The sequence below is a fragment of the Macrobrachium nipponense genome, chromosome 37, assembly GCF_015104395.2.
Source record: "Macrobrachium nipponense isolate FS-2020 chromosome 37, ASM1510439v2, whole genome shotgun sequence".
NCBI lineage: Eukaryota > Metazoa > Arthropoda > Malacostraca > Decapoda > Palaemonidae > Macrobrachium > Macrobrachium nipponense.
In genome coordinates this window covers 14450138-14471613 of record NC_061097.1, presented here as the reverse complement: position 1 = coordinate 14471613, position 21476 = coordinate 14450138, and the positions used below count along the sequence as shown (strand labels likewise).

The 21476-nt window shown below is 34.4% G+C and overlaps 2 protein-coding genes across 2 annotated transcripts; both read right to left on the bottom strand.

Annotated features, from left to right (window-relative positions):
- Positions 1-8080: 8080 nt before the first annotated feature.
- Positions 8081-9603, bottom strand: LOC135208900 (glycine-rich protein 3-like). The gene is made up of 2 exons (XM_064241468.1): positions 9525-9603; positions 8081-8534 (listed from the first exon to the last, which is right to left on the bottom strand). The coding sequence occupies exons 1-2, from the start codon at positions 9525-9527 to the stop codon at positions 8223-8225; spliced, it is 315 nt and encodes a 104-aa protein (XP_064097538.1). The 5' UTR covers positions 9528-9603; the 3' UTR covers positions 8081-8222.
- A 5543-nt stretch (positions 9604-15146) lies between these two features.
- On the bottom strand, positions 15147-17472 carry LOC135208899 (uncharacterized). The gene is made up of 2 exons (XM_064241467.1): positions 17424-17472; positions 15147-15611 (listed from the first exon to the last, which is right to left on the bottom strand). Exons 1-2 carry the CDS (start codon positions 17424-17426, stop codon positions 15285-15287), a joined length of 330 nt encoding a protein of 109 aa, XP_064097537.1. The 5' UTR covers positions 17427-17472; the 3' UTR covers positions 15147-15284.
- Between the last annotated feature and the right edge of the window lie 4004 nt (positions 17473-21476).

The window sequence follows — 21476 nt, the reverse complement described above, 5'->3', positions numbered from 1 at the left end:
ATATATATATATATATATATATATATATATATATATATATATATATATACGATATATATATATATATATATATATATATATATAATATATATATAATTCCATGACATGACACAGAGGTAAGCACACTCCACTCGGAATCTGAGAGACCAGCGTTCAACCGTCGAACGGTACGAGGTGACAAAAGGGCACGTTCCTCAAAATTCATAATGCACTAAGTTGTTAATCGACCGCTGTGAGTCGCAGTTAAGGGGAAGAAAGGAGTGAATCAAAAATAAACAATTAGCCTAAGGTTTTCATTGCTCCGTCAAAGTATGAACCTTTCAAAAAGAAGAAAGAGAAATTAAGATAAATGTGAGATAGTCTTACAGGAAAAAATTGTCTAAATAAGTTTCTTGCTAGTGCTATCTGACATAGTTGGTTAATTAGGTAATTTTTTCCATACAGACAGCCATTTGAAATTATAAATGCATCTCCATGACATTCTCTTTTGTTTTTTCCTTTAATTCTTATCACTAAATCTCAAAATTATCTAAATAAGTTTCTTGCTATTGCTATCTTTTATAATTGATTAATTAGATCATTTTTCCTGTGCAGACAGTCAACTGAATTTATAAATGTATCTCCATGACATTCACGTTTTATTTCTTTTAATTATTGTCACCAAATCCTTTTAGACTTTTAGACTGTTAGAGGACGTGTTTTTGTTAATCTCATTTCCCCGGATAAAAATACATTTAATTTCTCTCAGTTTCTTTCCTTTTATTGGAATGCTATCATCATTTAGGAGCAACGTGCTCGACCCAGTAAGAGACGATAAATTAACCCACACAACAATTACTGAAGGAATCGAGCTTATTTTAAAATGACCCGCTCTCCCAAATTGCAGACAGGATTTCCACCGATGTAAGGAAAACTTGGAATTCTCTCTCTCTCTCTCTCTCTCTCTCTCTCTCTCTCTCTCTCTCTCTCTCTCTCTAACCATGTGAAAGAAAGTCGGTATCTCTCACTCTGTTTCTATATCTTCAAGATGCAAAGAAAGATTGAGGTCAGAGAGTTTCTGATGCGAGTAAGGTCTTCGACTGCCACTGATATTGTCATCACATCTCCATTTCTGCATAAGTGTGTGACAGAACATACCATCAAAAACCATGACAGTCGTATTTTCCCACAAGCTGAGAGAGGGAAAGACTAGATTGGTAACCACCTGGAAATGTCATGCTCGTGACCGGCCAGGTGCAAAGGCCCTATAGCAGCATTCTGGAGTGAGGACTCGTTACAACAATTCCAAGGAATGATCATTCATAAGGCCCGGGTAGCCGTCCCGCATAACACCACCATGGTTTATTAATAACTTTCTCGACAGACGCCCAAGTGAGATAAACCAAAGGCAAATACACCACCTGGTGTAGATTTCTTCATGATCCCTCAGAGTGTAGGATCCCATGGCACGCACCATCGCGTTATCCCAGCTCCCTATAAAAGGATTACGATCAACCTCCCCCTGAGGTAAGACTCCTTGTGATATCCCACTAGTAAAGATCTAACGGGACCTATCCCATGAAGTGGACCTTTCGTGACACAAACGGGGTCATCTTTTATGAACCTCACGCCGCTGGGTTTGTAGGCCGCCTTGTCATTAAACTTGAGTGACGGCTTCCTGGGGCAAAACAATCTCTGATTGAGAATCCGACTGGTACTCCCCAAGTAGATCTCTCTTCAGCCATTATGCAGGAAACAAGAATCAACTTAATACAAAAATGAGAGGGAAATTGTCTTTAAATTGCATTCCCGTGAGAATGAGGAATTCAATTGCTCACCTTTCGAGGTGTGAAAGGATCCATTGTCATGAAAATAGACGCATTCGCTGACTTTTCCTTTTCTAACCTTGATTTCTGGAAACTCGTTCTTCGTCGAAGGATACTAGATCGCCTCTCACCCTTCATTATTTGTCATGACTTGTCCAGTGTCAGTCTGTGCGTGCTTATTTATAAGTGTGTAGTTATAAAGATAATATATATATTATATATATATATATATTTATATATATATATATATATATATATATAGTAAATATATATAATAATATACATATATAATAAATAATTATTGTTATATATAATGCGTGTGTGCCCAACGTGTACCCCTTGATATGCATTTTTAATATTGTCTTCTATTTCATCCGTTTTTCTTTGTGAAATTTATATATATAGATAGATAGATAGATAGATAGATAGATTAAATATATGATAGATAGACAGACAGATAGATAGATAGATAGATAGATAGATAGATGATATGCATTTATTTATTTATTTATATATATATATATATATATATATATATATATATTTATGTAAATATAGTTATATAATAATATATATATATATGTGTGTGTGTGTGTGTGTGCGTGTGTGAAAGTGTGTGTACGTCTGTCTGTATGTGCGAATATGAAGTTCCTTAAGGTGTCGACACTAAGGGTTTACCAGCTAAATAAAAATTTTGTATATCTAAAGAAATAACGGATACTTTCCCAGAGTCGTGAAGGATATTTTTAATATAAAGTAAAATAAGCATGAATTCAGCTGAAACAATTTGAATGCAAGCCTTCAGTGAAAAACGTATACAAAAATATTTAGTGTACGTAACGTGAAGTTTAGACTTTGTTGCATGTTTGTCTTGTACTCGTATGCCTATAAGCCTAGTATCTGAGAGCCCTATGTCTCATATATATATATATATATATATATATATATATATATATATATATATATATATATATATATATATATATATATATATATACTTTCAGGGCACAATTTTTCACGGATGCAACGTTCATTGAATAGATTGGTTGTTTATATTACTTCATATTTTCTCATTATGTCACATATATATATATATATATATATATATATATATATATATATATATATATATATATATATATATATATATATACACTTTTAGTGCACAATTTTCACGGATACAACGTTCATTGAATAGATTGGTTTTTTATTGTTAACCAGCTTTTTTTTATATTGCTTCATATTTCCTCATTATTTTCTTCAGTTCATTGTTAAGGTTACTAATAGTCACAGTCAGGTAATGGGGTTCCTTCCATTTACTCCAGTATTTGTAAATACCGGAGTAAATGGGAGAACAGCATTACCTAACTGTCTATTAGTGACCTAAACAATGAAGAAAGTAATTAGAAAACATAAAAAAATCTTCTTAACAATGAAAAAGCCATTCTATTCAATGAATATATATAATATATAGATATATATATATATATATATATATATATATATGATATGTATATATATACATATATATATATATATATATATATATATATATATATATATATATATATATATATATATATATATATATATGTATATATATATAATTAAATCCACGGTAGTAAAGTAAGTGAAACAGGTACTTAGAACAAGTACTTTCTTAGTTTATTCTACATTTTCAACTTCACCCGGAATATAATAGTGTGAACTTGTTGAATAAACCAAGAAAGTAATTGTTCCAAATCGCGGTTTCATTTATCTTTCTACCGTGAATTTAAGGAAATTCTCTGGTACATGTTCCTTTGTGCTAGGCATTGGATGGATTATATATACATATAATATATATTATATATATATGTATATATAATATATATATATATATATATATATATATATCTATATATATATATATATATATATCATATATTTAAAAATTTATATATATAAATATAATATACACTAGTACCTATATGTATATTACATACCTATATAAATATATATACTTATGTATGTATAACTGAATCACGAAAATTTGGAACGTGATGAATATATAAATAAAGAAAAAAACCACGAAGGAATGTGAAAGGAAGGAGTACTATGAGGCCTCGTGGTTTTTGCCTCTAATATATATATATATATATATATATATATATATATATATTATATATATATATGTATATATATATGTATATATACATATATATACATATATATATGCATATATATATATATGCTTAAAAAATCACAGTAGATGCACGTGACTTCATAAATAAGCGAATCCCACAGGAAAATGATAGTCAGAAATCCAAGAGCTTTCGTCTTTACTCAGACATTGTCAAGGAGCTAATGAAGTACAATTGGAGAGAGAAAGGTCTCAGGTACAAAACAAGATCAAGAATACCAGATGGTTAATTGTCAAAAGGGTAAAAATTAAAAGAGATATATTAATTTTGTTGCTTATATTTATCTACAACTTTTTTAATTATGAAAGCATCAAGTTTAAATAAACCAAGACTTAAATTTAGAACATTTCTATTATTTGACTTGATGAAACAAGATTCAATTATATTCCTTTTAACTGTGTCATTACATGGGATTAAGGCTCTTGCTTGACTCCAGTTAATAGGATGGTCTAAATCTCTCATATGTACGAATAATGCATTCGATATTTGCCCAGTTCTCACAGAATACTGATGCTGTTTGAGACGTTGTGAAAGAGATTTACCGGTCTGTCCGTAATAGACTTTATCACACTTTTTGCAAGGAATTTCATATATGCAGCCTGGAAGATCTTTAGGAGAATTTTTGATTACTAAACTCTTGACATTAATATTACTGAAAACAACATTTATGTTAAAAAGCTTTAAAATTCTAGGAATATCTAAAAACCTTTCATCATAAGGTAATTTTAGAATGTTATGCTTACTAAATTCAAGTTTGTCATTAGTTGAATAAAATGTTTTTCTAGCTCTTTTCCATGCCACATCTACAAAAGTCCTTGGGTATTTAAGTTTCAATGCAATATCATAAATAGTTTTAATTTCAGCGTCAATAAACTGCGGGCTACAGACACGTAAAGCCCTTAGGAACATCCCAGAAAAAACAGAGAATTTAACATTTTGATGGTGATTGGAGTAGTAATGAACAAAAGAGGCAATGTTAGTTGATTTTTGAAAGACTGAAAAGGTGAAATTTCTATCATTTCTATGGACAGTTACATCAAGAAAATTCAAATTACAATTTCTTTCTTCCTCTACAGTAAATTTTATAGAAGGGACTAAATTATTGAGATTATTAAGGAATTCCTGGAGATTTTCGTGAACTGGACAAATACAGAAGATATCATCCACATATCTAAACCAAATAACTTTTTGGGGCAAAATTCTTGGTAAGAGTTTTGTCTCAAAAAATTCCATGTAAATATTGCTAAGGACAGGAGATAAGGGATTACCCATAGCCATACCAAACTTTTGTACAAAAAATTCCCCATTAAAACAAAATTTACTATCTTTGATACATAACCTTATAAGACTAATGAGGTTGCTACTTCTTAAGGGAATGTCATGACGTTCTAATTCCTCCTCCAAATATTCAAGTAAGTCATCTACAGGAACTTTTGTAAATAAAGAGACAACATCAAAACTAACCATATTAAAATCAAAATTCAAATTTAAACTATTCAATTTGTTTATAAAATCAACATTGTTTTTAACATTCGTGTTAGAAATGTTTCCTACCAAAGGAGTAAGAATTTTTACAAGCCATTTAGATAAATTATACGTAACTGAGCCCACTGAACTAATGATTGGTCTGATAGGGTTATTGATTTTATGTGTCTTGGCTAAACCATACATATAAGGTAGGGAGGCGCATTGCGGTGTAAACTGTTTAATTAAATGGTCCTTAGGCCGCTCCTCAAGCAGGTGTCCAAGAACATCCGACCACCGGACGAGTCGCCAGACGGGAGTTAATGAGGTCAGAAATCACTAGAGAATAGTTTAATTTCCACCCTTCCTGAGTCACCAACACAGACTTACTGCCACACCTACATATGTTTTTGTATATATACTCTTGTAAGACATCGTATGTGCATATTTTACCAGTGATCAGGAACACAGAAGGAAGTGCTCGAAATATATGGTTGCAATGTTAAAATAGTGTTTTATGGGCCTTTTATCTTAATATATATATATATATATATATATATATATATATATATATATATATATATATATATTAGATATAACATATATATATATATATATATATGTCTTAACACACACACACACACACACATATATATATATATATATATATATATATATATATATATATATATATATATATATATTAAGATAAAGGCCCATATATATATCATATATATATATATATATATATATATATATATATATATATATATGTGTGTGTGTGTGTGTGTGTGTGTGACCTAATGCTCTCAATTACCAGACTTATAGACATACAGGGCAAACAAGCAGCGAAGCCTTAACCTCATGGTACGTACACTATATATATATATATATATATATATATATATATATATATATATATATATAGACAGATAGATAGATATATTCACATTTATATACCTTCTTTCCCATTGTTATCCCTACAGTAAGGGGTCGGTCGCCTGATGCGCCTTCTCAACTGCCTTCTATCAAAGGCATCATCCTCCACCCAACCTCTTCTCTCCATATTTTCCTTCACTTTATCTCGCCATCTAATTTTCTGTCTCCCTCTCAGTCTTTTTCCTCTAACAGGTTCCTCCCAAGTCCTCTTCACTCTCTCCTCGTCATCCATCCTCAACACATGCCCTTACCATCTCAATCGTGAGTCTCTTATCACCTCTGTAATCTTTACATAGCCTGCCCATCTTCTCGTTTCATCAGATGAAAAAACTAGGCATTACACGAACTGCCTGAAATTTCAGGCAGATAATGAAATGCACTTAGGGGCTTTTGATCACCAAGGGGGTAGTAATGAACAAGGCGAAATACATTTGACCCCCAAGGGGGTAGTACTAAATACAGAGAAATACATTTGACTGCCAGGGGCTGGTATTAAACACAGGGAAATACATTTGATCCCCCAGAGGCTAGTACTAAACACAGGAAAATGCATTTGACCCCCAGGGGCTAGTACTAAATATGGCAAAATACATTTGACCCACCAGCGTAGGTGAGTCACTAGTTTACCGTATTTAATACTAGCCTCTGAGGTAATCAAATGTCTCTAAGTGCATTTCGCTACCTGCCTGAAATTTCATGCAGTTAGCGAAATGCCTGGTTTCACTATCTGCAGATAACACCATCCATTTTTCCACTGAAGTTTTTTGTTACAAACGACAGGAATCTTCTGTTTATATGTCATTTAATGTTACAGCGTCCACAGATACAGAGCATTGAATCCAAGCCCACCTTTTGGGATTTCTCAAATTGACTGTCTACTGCTAAAGTCAGTCTGGCTGTCTACCCAGCAAGAGGAGGTTATTAACAAATCCTTTTGCAATGACATAAATCTCATTCGGCACCCTGTAACCCATTCATTTATGGCTTTATGCAATGCCCATCTCTCTCTCTCTCTCTCTCTCTCTCTCTCTCTCTCTCTCTCTCTCTCTCCTCTGCTCTCTCTATCGCTCTTCTTCTCTCTCTCTCTCTCTCTCTCTCTCTCTCTCTCTCTCTCTCTAATTGTTTCTTTTTCCATCATACATTATTTACATGTGTGGGCTTAAACGATAATCGGTGACATACTGGCAAGAGCGAAAAAACTGCTTTGTATGCAGTTATTCACCAATTTTCTATTGTGCAATAAAGGTGGGACTATACTAAACATTTTAAAAGGCTTTAAAGTTATATCAAACGTTCATAAATTTTTCTAAGATACATCTAGAAAAATTGGTATTTCTACAGAAGCAGTACGCACGGACTGCAAGGAACGTAACCGCGGATACGACATCCACTAGGGATTGGGGCGTCCAATGTACCTATTTCGCCGTGTTTATTACTGGCCCCTGGGGGGTTAATTACAGTCGTCCAGATAAATATTACTTAAAATTCTTGTTCAGTAGGTAAAACTGCATAGAAAAACCGCAACTACCATAGTCTAGGCCGCCGCGGATAAGTACCCTAGATCTACCGAAAAATTTCATACCATGAGAGTATTTAAAGCTCTAGTCTGAGTTTGTTATCAACCTTACTATTGGAAATCTAAAACTGCTTAAATTCTTGCAATATCATAAGACAATTAAAAAACGTGGATGATTTTTATATAGCTCTTTATTTAAATAGTAGATATTACTGACACTGAGAACCCATAACTCAACGGGTCCATTATCTCAGCAGATGTGTCCGCAATGGACTACAGTGGCCCCATTAGTTCAAAGCCACAGTGGCCATTAACTTAGTGGCCGTATCCGCCATGGCCAGCGTTTCCGTAGCCACCACTGCCGTGACCTCCGTGGACACCGGCGTTTCCGAGGCCACCGAAGCTGTGTCCTCCCTTAGTCCCCAAGACGAAGTTGGCTGTGGAGTAACCTCCGTCGACTAAGGTTCCCTTGCCGTAGCCATCACTGCCGTAGCCATCGTTCTTGTAGTAGACGTGGTGGATCTTGATGGTGTTGTCCCGGTCGTAAGAGTTGGCTGGCCCGTAGGAGTCCGATGGGAAGGCAGAGCAGACGGCAGCCAAGAGGGCGACGAGAGTCAGGGCGAATTTCTGGAATTTGGAAGGAGTCAGAATGAATTTTTGAATATCTTTAAATTGTCGAATAATTTGTGAAGCTCTAAAAGAGCTGATAAATAACTGAATTATAGAAAATAAACAAATATATTCTGAAATATATTCTGTAACTATGAAAATATATGATACATTCAACGAAAAGTAAAATAAAGTTCCTAAATTTGAAAGAATGTCAAATGGATTGATGGAATGCGTAAGCCTGTCAGATAGATTTTGTAAAAAATTATTAATTGGACATTGATTTCTGAAGTTCTGGGAAAGTCCATTTTAAAAATTCTGACAATTCCTGCAATTATGAAGCATGTCAATTAAATCTCTGGAATTCAAAAAAAATACTTCAAGACACAACTCGCAGTTAAAAGGCTCGTTATTTTTAGAGATAAATAAATAACAAATCTTACGTGTATAGACATTTTTAAGATATGGAATCATTAGGGTAAAGTTCTGCAATTACTGAATTTTTTCTGTTTATTATAACTGGAATTTATCGAATATTTACATCAGACCATAAAAGTCAATAAAGATTACGGATAGTACCTGGTCTTTGCTGAGGTAAATGCAACATTTTGGCGATAGCTTAATAAGTATTTATAGCCAAATTTACGGAAAATTACTACAAGCACATCGCAAGCAACAAAATATGGGACCATATCATGCAGAGTACATACGTTGTTTTATTACGCAAATGCATACGTAGTAGAGAAACGCTTAAGGTTTTAAAGTTTCTAGTCACAGAAAACCCCCTACTGCTAACGAAAGCACAAGGGCTAGTTCAAATCTTTAATTTCTAAAAAGACTCTCTCTCTTTTACTAACCCTCTCTTAAGAGAAATCCAGCCATAACTTTAGCGCCTTTCCTCGAACCTCTTCTTACCCTCTCTCCGCAAACTTTGGAGTACGAGTAGCCTCATGCTTCTGTCTTTCCTTCCAAAGTCCTATAACCTTTATATTCAGAGCCCAAACTTACCATCGTGGATGATTTGTTGTGATGTCTTCTTCACACTGAGCAAGCAACTATGATGCTTTATTTTCCAGCAGAATCTGTATATATAGCGAACCGTAGGCCAACTCGTCAACCACGCCTACACTGCGGGCGACCTCAAGGACTTTCGGAGATATTTTTAATATGCCAGAGTTTATTCGGGTTACTTTTATTTCTCGATTCTTCAATATGTTTGTTTTAGATTTCTGTCTTCTTAGATTTTGCTCCTGTTTTCTCAGTCATCCGTTTCACTTTCTTTTCTCGCATTCCAATTGCTTTCAGGTTTCTTACACAGCAGTTCTCAAATGTTACGAATAATAATATTATGAAGAAATGATTCACATATACAGCCTCTGCACTTTCATTCATCTTCATTTCATATTAAGTTTACTCCTATCTCCTCTGTTTTTAACATTCGGTACAAATACACTAGTCAAATTCATGAACGAATGCGCACAGTGTTATTGATTAAAACATTTAGAAGACATACGTAAAGTTGCAGAAATCCAGTGAAATGGAAAATCAATTTTCAGGCAAAATGACGCCATCAGCAAAGAATTCTTTAGTTGAAATACAGGTGGAAAAGAGATTACTCTGCTCAGCAGACTTTATTCCAAAATATATCCGATGGAAATAAATGTAACTAAGTGACTGTCAATGACAAAGGAAAAATTTCACCTGGTGTAGTGACATTTTATTTGAACTGTCAAGATATATCATCCTCATAGGAAATGCCCTTGTAGTCATATTGTTAACTCTATGTTGGCAATAGGACATCATATCTCTAACACATATTTATCAGTGATAACAACTGAAATTAACTTCATAACAACAATAGACGACAGAACGTTACAGGCTAATTATAAAAATATGTGAGAATAACAGATAACCTTTTAAATAACCTCCTCAAAGGAACCAGTGAGTCAATTAACACAAAATAATATTTCATGGTTTGTAATCGTTTACCAGCAAACAAAGCATAAACAAACAGGTTATACAAATCGACACAATACAATGAGCATGTGATCCCGAGGGCTAGTACTAAAGACGGCGATACAGTGATTCATCTGCAATGTTTTGCCGTGTTTAGTACTAGCCCCTTGGTGGTCAGATGTGTTTCACCGTGTTTAGTATTACTAGCCCGGGAGGGATTAAATGTCCTAAGTGCATTTGATTCCCTAGGAGCTAGTACTAAACACGATGAAACAGTGATCCATCTACACTGTTTCGCCCTGTTTAGTACCAGCCCTTGGAGTGCAAATATACCTAATCGAATTGGTCATTTCACTTATTCCCTAGATATTTCGTGAAATCCCTGATTTCACATATTTACTGTAACATGTAAACAGTTGGCAAAATATATGCCACCCTCATTTTTCCTAATTTCCTTCGAACCAGGGCAAGAATAGTTCACTGGAATACCCTTTTCCTTTATCTTGGGCTTTATAAAATGATCAAAATAAAAAGAATTATTATTTTTACTCCTAATAGGTCACGTGAACTTGTGTTGTAAGAATCAGGAAATAGAACAATTGCAAGTTGTTTCAAGCTTACAAAACTGAATAGGAATCAGTGATATTATGTTACATTTCGGTAAGTTCGATTTAGTCCGTAACTCTATAGACTTACCTTTGATAGGTAAATGATGCTGTCTTTTAACAAAGTCTTAAAAACAGCCGACAAAAAATGAATGAGCTTCGCAGACTCCATATAAGATAACTGGGGAAATGGAGCATATTACAGTATAATAATAATGATAATAATTTTTTGACGTTTGCCTGTTGAATGTCAAAAACCTTCCATTTGCTGGAGAATTACGATAGTCGTTATTTTTCTTTACTTCTCCCAAGTGTCTTGATATCCAATGAACACAGACATGAAAATATTGAGTAAACTAAGCAAAAGAATTTTTCAATATAGTTCTCTTCAACCATTAATGATTAGTTCTTTCTAATTGACTGTACGTAATATATATATATATATATATATATATATATATATATATATATATATATATATTTGTGTATGTCTGTGTGTATGCATTATATATACATGCACATATACATATAGGCTAATGTGTGTTTATTTATAATAAGACACTTATACCCTATAAGTTCGCACTTACTATACACACAAATATATGTGTGTGTGTATATATATATATATATATATATATATATATATATATATATATATGTGTGTGTGTGTGTGTGTGTGTGTGTGTGTGTGTGTGTGTGTATAAATATATAGTGGTACCAGACGACGATCCATGACTAACCTTAAACTTAAACAAAATAAAAAACTACTGAGGCTAGAGGGCTGCAAATGATGATTGGAGGGTGGATGACCAACATCGCAATTTGCAGCCCTCTATAGCCTCAGTAGTGTTTAAGATCTGAGGACGTACAAAAAGAGTGAGGACGGACAGGCAAAGCCACCTCAGTAGTTTTCTTTTACAGGAAACTAAAAGTCATGTGTCTAATAATGTTACAATCTTAGCAATCGTCTCTCATGGCGGATATTTGTTGATTTCGATTTTAAGTACAGATGAAGTCAACTTTTATCTCTTTTGATAACCGAATGGATAATTCTCTGCCGCATCTGTATCAAACCCAAAAGGCATAGGATCGAATCCTGACTAGTGATGATGCATTTGTCATTTATAATTTCCTTTAGGTATAAGTTACGTATAAGGTAAAGGAAATTTGATGTTAATTGATACTGGTCACTTAATACTTGTGGGCATGAAAAAGTCACGTGTCTATTAATGACACACACACACACACACACACACACACACACACACACACATATATATATATATATATATATATATATATATATATATATACATATATATATAGATAGAATAGATAGATATAGATAGATAGATAGATAGATAGATAAGATTTATAGATATATATATATATATATATATATATACATGTATGTGTGTTTATATGTATATATATATATATACGTATGCATATATATACATATGTATATATATGTGTGTATATAAAATGTCAATGGTACTCTGTGTTCCCCTCGTCTGTTTGATGATTCAATAAACACAGTAACAAAAAGGGTCAGGAAAAAGATTGGAGACGTAGAAGCAAGATTGTGGAATAGAAAATAGTTGAGGTTGGAGTGCGAAGAATTTGTTGCCGGTAAATTATAGAGTTTAGTGGTGATCAGGATGAGAAACTACAGAGACTGAGAAAATTGCCTGAAAGTGTTGGTAAAAGAAACAAAATTGGTAACGAATGTCAGCAAGAGTGAACTTATGAATGTAAATGAATACCAACGTGATTGGTGTAAGACTGGAAGTGGTCGAATGATACTGATGTTTGTCAATAAATTCAGTGTGAAAATGGAGAAGATTTTGATAAGAAAAAATGCAGTAAGAAAGGCGGTAGTGGCTCTGCAAAAGGTTTAAAAATATGAAGGAATTATTGACTTGACTCTCCTGTTATGGAAATGAAGTTTGGATGCTAAATGCAGACAACAGGGGGAGCTGCTGAGATTAAATGAATTCGCAGTAAATACAATATAAGAAAGTTTGTCACTAAGAGAAATACAAAGTAACAGAAACTGAGGAGAAAGGAAAACAGACAAAAAAAAATTTGATTTGAGCGTTAAAGGTAACATGATCATTTGGAAGGAACAGAGTATGACAGATTGGTGAAAAGAATGTTTGATTCGGATGTGTTAAAAGAAAAGATTAGCAGAAGACTGTGAAAGTGCAATTTCTGAAGGCGTAAAAGAGTTCCTGCAAAGGAAGATCTAAAGCATCTAGGTAACGAAATGGTATGTGCAACATAGAAGTGCTTGATACTATGCGCATGGTCTCGAGCAAAGATAGTTTCAGGATGTAATGTTAAAATCATAGACCTACACAGAGCACAGATAACAGCAGAAGGAGTGATTACTGTGAACCATTTTTCGCCCAATTTCTGGTTTTACGATTATTGCTTTATGAAGACACAAACCATAATTTCTCCTCCCAATTTTGCTTTAGCAGCTATACAGTACCGTAATTCTCTTGAAAAGTGTTTACCTATATCGGTTACCCTTCGTACTAGGCCATGTGTAAACATAAGTAATTTACTGTGATCTCGTTCACTTCACACATAATATCTTCCTTGCGCCAAATCCTACATTTATGGTACGATTGGAATCCAGTGCTTGGTTAATCAGTTTTCTTCTGACATAATCACCCTTATTTTCAGGAATATGTAGGCTATTCTTATGGGCTCAGTCTTTCTGGATTACAGCATTTGACTATTAAGAAAAAGCTAAGCTTACCGTTGCTTCAATTAGTGACAACATCTCGTCTTTCAATACCTATTTTTTTAGACTGAGTTATCACTTCGAAAACTTTCTAAAAATGTTGTTCCACTGAGGTTTCTAAAGAGGACAACAGAACTTCTGTCAACAAAGTTCTGCAACCAAAACAAAAAGAATTTTTATTTTATTTTAATACGATATTTTCAATATCATAACTTCTTTTAATTTTGAAGTATTAGCTGTGACTAATGGTTGATTTATAATCAAAAGTATGACATGGCAAGTTCTTTCGGGAGTGATCTGGAAGTCCAAAGTAAGTCGGAAGTAAGATTTGCTAAGTTCAGATAGCAAATAAAATTGGTTCTTTTAATAATGACCAAGGTAGTCGACCTACAGCTGAGCTTTTCATTGCCCTTCGGTGTGAACTGTATCAGAAGGTCACTCAAGGTCACCTTCGACTTTTCCTGAGAAGCAAATATCCTGATGATGAGTTTCCGGGTTTTTCTGAGTCTATTGCTACCAGGAAATTTGTTGAAATTCTCCATTAACCATCTATATGTGTCACTAAATGAGTTGTGTTAATGATTACCTAGACCAGTGGTTCCCAACGTGGGGTATACGCCCCACCAGGGGGTAATCTCATTTATAAGGGGGGCAATTCGAGAATATTTACACCAAGTTAATTGTCTTTTAGGCTTCCTCCACGTGAATATATAAGAATGATATATCACAACAGGGGACACCAGGATTTCAGAGGTGATTAGGCGGGGCATGGCCAAAATAAGATTGGGAACCACTGACCTAGACAAACTGGAGAGTAAACAAGATCTGTAGGGTGCTCTGCATATTTTACGGGATTGCCTAGGGCAAAACTAAATCAAACATTATTAACTTTACTTCAGATCATGGAAGCAGGAAACCTAGACAGTTTTTGCGCTCTGGCTTCAGTTAGGCTACATCAGCAATGTACTGAAATATATTCCTCCTGTTCTATTACTTTCCGTCTTTCTAGAAGCAGAATTGGAGAAAGACATCGTTATTTGCTTGCTCCGTTCTTATTTCTCTCGTCCAAATAATAGAAGTTGGTAGTCTCGACTGGACATTTCGAGCTAGTTCAATCAATAATCAGATCTGTGTCGCAGATGTTAAGAAGTTTCAGATCTCCTGATAAGTATCATTTCCTCACTAGAAATATGATATGCTATTTACAAGCAGCGAGGTGTTGTGTTATATAAAGCTGGCATTCTTTATGCCAGAGCAAACTCCTCATTTTTAGGACTGTTTTTAAACTAAAGAAGTAAGAAAAGGGAACATGAATAATAGATAAATATTTATTCTACCAAAATAAGAATACATTTTCAGTTCCACTTGCTCATGACAATTGTAACTGTGGCCATAACTTTAGTGGGAAACTGTATGGCCACCGTTGCGTCCGTTGATACTACAGCCACCAACTTAGTGGCCGTATCCGCCATGGCCAGCGTTTCCGTAGCCACCGCTGCCGTGACCTCCGTGGACACCGGCGTTTCCGAGGCCGCCGAAGCTGTATCCTCCCTTAGTCCCCAGGACGAAGTTGGCTGTGGAGTAACCTCCGTCGACTAAGGTTCCTTTGCCGTAGCCATCATTGCCGTAGCCATCTTTGCCGTAGCCATCGTGCTTGTAGTAGACGTGGTGGATCTTGATGGTGTTGTCCTGACCGTAGGAGTTGGCCGGCCCGTAGGAGTCCGAAGGGAAGGCAGAGCAGACGGCAGCCAAGAGGGCGACGAGAGTCAGGGCGAATTTCTGGAATTTGGAAAATGATAATGAGTGACATTGCTGAGGCCTGATTAAGCTCCATAAACAAACAATAGCGTATTGCCAAGTGCACTTGTATGTGAAAAATATGTTTGTTCATAAAATAAAACCCAACTATTTCAAGCCACTGCAAAGGGGTTACGGCAAAACCCAGAGGTTCAACGCAAATGGTTTTATGGCCACAAAGCGCTTCTGGATAATTGTAAGCAGAACTTCACTGAAAAGAACAATAATTGCAGGTCTGTTTTATCTATGCCACTGATTCATGATATCAAAATATCTTTTTCTTCCTCACTATGCAATTTGGTAAACCTCCGCACTGCAAACGCTCCATGTTATGTTCCTAAATACAATATGCTAAGTATTTGTTTGCATGTTTATTTTGTAACACAATATCCTGATTTATCAAAAATGCAAAAACGTTTTGTTACACAATAGCAACGAAACAAACTTACATTACAATATGGATATTGAAGTTTGTATCAGAATAACTCATGTTTATTGCCAAATGTAGAGAAGCTATTATTCGTTCCTAGAATTGAGAATTGATTCTTTGGCAATTCTATACTATATTATTAACAGGAATATGGTTAACATCCAATATGCATTTTAGAGTCAAATCGCTTTCTCGTACCGATATAAATGTCATCATAGATTCATTTTATCTTTTTAAAGCGCCTTGCAATTCTAAAGCATCTAACGCAATCTGCTAAAACGCTGATCATATCCGTAACTACACAGGTCACAAATTCTTGGAAGCACGATTTTATGTAACAGATGACCTTTTGAATTTGGTGCGCCGAGATTATAGAAAACTTTGTTATGATTAAATAGCCGTTTCACCTTTTCAACTTCATAATTTCATATATTGATCTTATTCAAAAAATTTTCTTCTGTTTTTTTTTTCTTTTTCTTTTTTTTACTGTACTTTGCCTGTATGAAGGACATGTTTTCCTTTTATCGAGTTGAAAGTTAATAATCGCCACAAACACTTCACTTACACAGGAAACTAATTCTAAACTGAAAATGCTAGACTCCAAATATTGAGGAAAAACTCATAGTTTACATTATACACAAAAAGACGCCATCTCTAGGCGAATCATTAGAGTTACTAATGCTACGGCTGAATATCATGGGACACTGATACTTCCTGAAAGCGTATGCAATAAAAAAAATAACTGAATATTACAAAAGAAAAATAGATTACCGTCATGCACAACTGGATAGTTCGCTGTTTTTAGACTAAAAAACTCACAGAAAATTATATTATAATTATATTCAAAAGATGGAACCTTTTTCATATGAAACAAGCTTCCAAAGAATATGGTGTTTATTAGGAAGAAGTAAGACGAGGTAAAGGGAAATACAGAAAGAAGAGATCCCTTATTAAAAAAAACAAAAAAAAAAAAACAATTAATAAGTCAACAAACTGATAAAAATGTATCAAAATTTAAGGAGCTACTCCTTCACTCAAAACTGCTTGATTTATAAAGTACTACGGACGAAATATTAAAATACAAACTGGCAATTATTGGCAACTGGACAGTTAACTTGAAAATTGTTTTAAAATTTATCAAAAAGAAGAATTACCACGATTCTACACTGAACGCTTCAAAAACTTTGATATGGATAAATCAAAAAGCCATATCTCGCTGTTATAAGGAAAAAAGTTATAGAAAAGAAAGTCTTTCTATCCTTCTTGACTTTAAAATGTAAAAAGAAATAGAGAATAAGTTTAATAAATGTGCATATGCTTTAAAAACGAGAAACATTTGCATAAATTAAAAGTGCGTCTCTCACCATGGTGCTGGTTGTGATGTTCTCGGCGAAGCAGACGAATCGAAATAGACACTTGATGTATTCTTCACGTCTGTATATATACAGGCGAGCACCTTAGGCCGTCAACTGTATGGCCACACCTACACTCGGGGCGATTTCAAGGTCACCGGCGTTCATTTTGATAGAAAAAGGTCTTTCTATGAGGGAGTCGGATGCTAATGATGACTGGCAGAAACCAGGAACTTTCATTCCACGGTAATGAAAGGTAACGTTGAGCAAATGAGAGGCGAGAGCTACGGTGCTAATTGGTCGCGCGCTCTTCGGCGATTCGCTACCCCTATTGTTCACATGATCGTCTTTCTTTGCATCACAACCTATCTTTCCCTCTGTCTGTCTGTCTCTCTGAAGATCTATCTCTCTCCCAACGTCCACCTTTGGAAGAAGCGCTCATCCAGAGTGGGACTGCACCGCTCAATTTTTGCTAGGTCCGTGGATCGCCCCCACCCTACTCACTGCGCCCCAGTTCACTCAGCTCTAAATGGGTACCAGGGTCTGCTATGGGTCAAGAAAGTTGGGAGTGAGGTTGCAACCTTCGCACTGAAGACTTTCTGAGGAACAGGAAATATGTGCCCTTCTGGCACTCTCCAAAGGAGGGTATCAATGGTGAACAGTATAGATTACATATAATAAAAGGAGCCCATAAAAACTCTAACTTTTGGCATTTTTACGGGTTCCTTTTATTAGATGGAATTCTGTTTCAACAGAATTCTATATATGTATATATATATATATATATTATATGTATGTATGTATGTAGTATGTATGTATGATGTATATAGAATATATATATATAGGTATATATATATATATATATATATATATACCACCGAGATGAAACTATTTTTCAGACATCTTTAAATCGATCTATCCCTGCTTATCTGTCTCCCTATAAGGTCGACGACGAGGCAATCCTCATCTTATCTCTATTTATTTTTATTATAACTACCTGAATTGAACTCAGCGAGGTAGTCACTGCTCTCTCTCTCTCTCTCTCTCTCTCTCTCTCTCCTATCTTTCTTCTCTATCTCTCTCTCTCTCTCTCTCTCTCTCTCTCTCTCTCTCTCTCTCTCTCTTCCTGTCATTACGGAGACAATGGGTGACAAAAATTATGTTCGAAACAGAATCAAGACAAAAAGTCAAAACTCGAAACGAAGCAATAAAATGACTTAGCAGAGAGGAAAGACTACAGCAGCTAATTCATAATAAATTTCAGCGAAATGAAAATGAAATGAAATACTGCAAAGAATTTCTTGAAATATATAAAAACTTGACCAAATAGAAATATGTTTTCGTTCTAGGTACTACTTGCAGTATGACGCCGAGGTAAAGCTGTTGAAATAACTGGAAAAAAAAATGAGATGCAATTGTTAAATAACAAAAAAAAATCCAACATTTTCTTATAACTACAAAGTTAAACGGGATGATATGGACTGTGCCTTTAACTGTTAATATACAGAGTATCTTATGACCGTTTTTATTATTAAAATTATGAAATTAGCGATCATTCATATGGTTTTAGTTCACAAATTCAGTTACAGACACCATAACCCAGATTCATTTTTCTATCTATTGCTGAACAGGGAACGTCAGGTGAAAACCTTAATCATAAATATCCTAATAAGGTTTTTCTATATTTAGAAAACAGGTTATTTCATGTCGGAAATGGCAATAGTGGACACCGTGATGCTGACGTTTTCTCAATGACCAATAATCGGTCGTTTTTGGTCACCGAGAAATCAGGAACAGAAATCATTTCCACATTACTTCATCTGGAATCGTAATTCCAAAATGAAATTACCTTTTTTCGAAATGGTCCACATTTATGGATCTTTAAATGCACACTACTTAGATAAAAAGATTATGAATATAATTATTTTTAACAAATTAAACTTAGAGAACTACAGATAATTTCTGTAATTCTAGAACACGGAACCAATTATGATAGGTATTTTATAATCACAGTTTCAATTGGAAAATAGCATTACAAAAGGAAAGAAAATGGACGTTAGGTTGGATTAAATTTTTGACGTTCCTACACTATTGCAGAGTAAATTACAGGCTCTCTTCCTTTCTCTTTTATGTATATATAATATATATATATATATATATATATATATATATATATATATATGTGTGTGTGTGTGTGTGTGGGTATATATATATATATATATATATATATATATATATATATATATATATATATATAATACGTTAAACTGCAAATATCGTTTAACAGCCACTTCCCACTACCTTGGGAATAACTGAGGGCGCAGAAGCGCTTATCAGTTATAATTCCCCTGATGTAAGTTGTTCCCAAGAGATAGTGAATTAGATGCTCACACACATATATATATATATATATATATATATATATAATATATATATATATATATATATAAGAACAAAATTACAGCCACGAAGGAAAAGTGAAACAATTGCGATGCTAAGTACTTTCGTCTTATGACCAAGAGCTCTAACTTTGTTCGAGTAATCATCGTTCTTACCTTTTTCGTGATTTGAAATCAAGCATATATATATATATATATATATATATATATATATATATATATATGTGTGTGTGTGTGTGTGTGTGTGTGTGTGTGTGCGTAACTATGAGTCAGTACAGAAAGCTGAAGAACATGGTACGAAAAGGAAAATCTTTGGCGAACTTGACAAACTGCGGTTCAAGGTCTCTTGGCTGTTATGTACACCGAGTAGCGTAAATGAAGGCAAACGTCGGATGTGGTCTACGACGAAAATAGCACTGGCAATGGACACGAACACGCTTGCGCACATAATTATAAACAAGTACCTACACATTGACCATCAAGATTTCTGATGCATTACAGATAGGTGCATTGACGTTAAAATGTAGTTTCTATGTTATTATTATTATTATTATTATTATTATTATTATTATTATTTTATTATTATTATTATTTTAAAAAATCTTATAGTACTATGAGTCTTGAAATGGAGAACCAAATCCACAGTTATGTTTAAAGATAAATCTGTACAGAAAGCTTTCGGGAAACTGTTCGATTTCCATTCTTAGCCCTTAAGATATCTATACATATACATAACTGTGAATTTGTTTTCACATTATTATCATTATCTTTGAATTTAGCCCCTTCCCTTTCCACGGACTCTCTCATGCACCAAATATTTTCTATTTGTACTATCATTTGAAGTGCCTTCGTTCTTTACCTTAACAAATTCCAAAGTGCGGGAGACTGTTGCTTTAGCGACCAATTTAGTTTTCTGTAAAAGAAATCTATTGAGATGGTTATTTGTCTGTCCGTCCGCACTTTTCTGTCCGCCCTTAAAAACTACTGAGGCTAAAGGGCTGAAATTTGGTATGTGGATCATCCACTCTCCAGTCATCAAACATACCAAATTGCAGCCCTCTAGCCTCAGTAGTGTCTGTTTTATTTAAGGTTAAATTTAGCCCTGATCGTGCGTTTGGCAACACTGTAGGTGCCAACAACACAGGACACCGACGGGCAGCGGCTGAAAGTTTCATGGACCTCGGCTGAGAGTTCCATGAGCTGTGGCTGAGAGCACTATACATTATATGCTGTATAGAAAACTCGTTTGCGCCGAAGAAACTTCGGCGCATTATTTACTTGTTTTTTATTTGAATGATTTCAGAAATTAGTCATAACAGAATAATCTGAGCACTTTTACTTATCCAATCCCCGGAAATTGTCAAAGATTGGTATTCTATGTAAATTTGAACACTCTATTTTTCAAAAAAATTCACGAAATTTACACTAATCTGGACGCCAGTACATTCGCTCTATCAAAAGCTCTTTTTTTCTAATCTTGATGTTTGTCGCTCAAACCGCAAAAATACCAGCAGACTATTTCATCAGAGCATTTTGCTTTCTTCCTTTTTCATTATTCTTTGCTGAAACTGCAAGACCTATAAAAATGGTTTAATCGAGGTTATATTCTCCACATATTTTCTTCTGTTTTTTTTTGCTTTATTCGTTGCATCGCCCAAGAATGTGT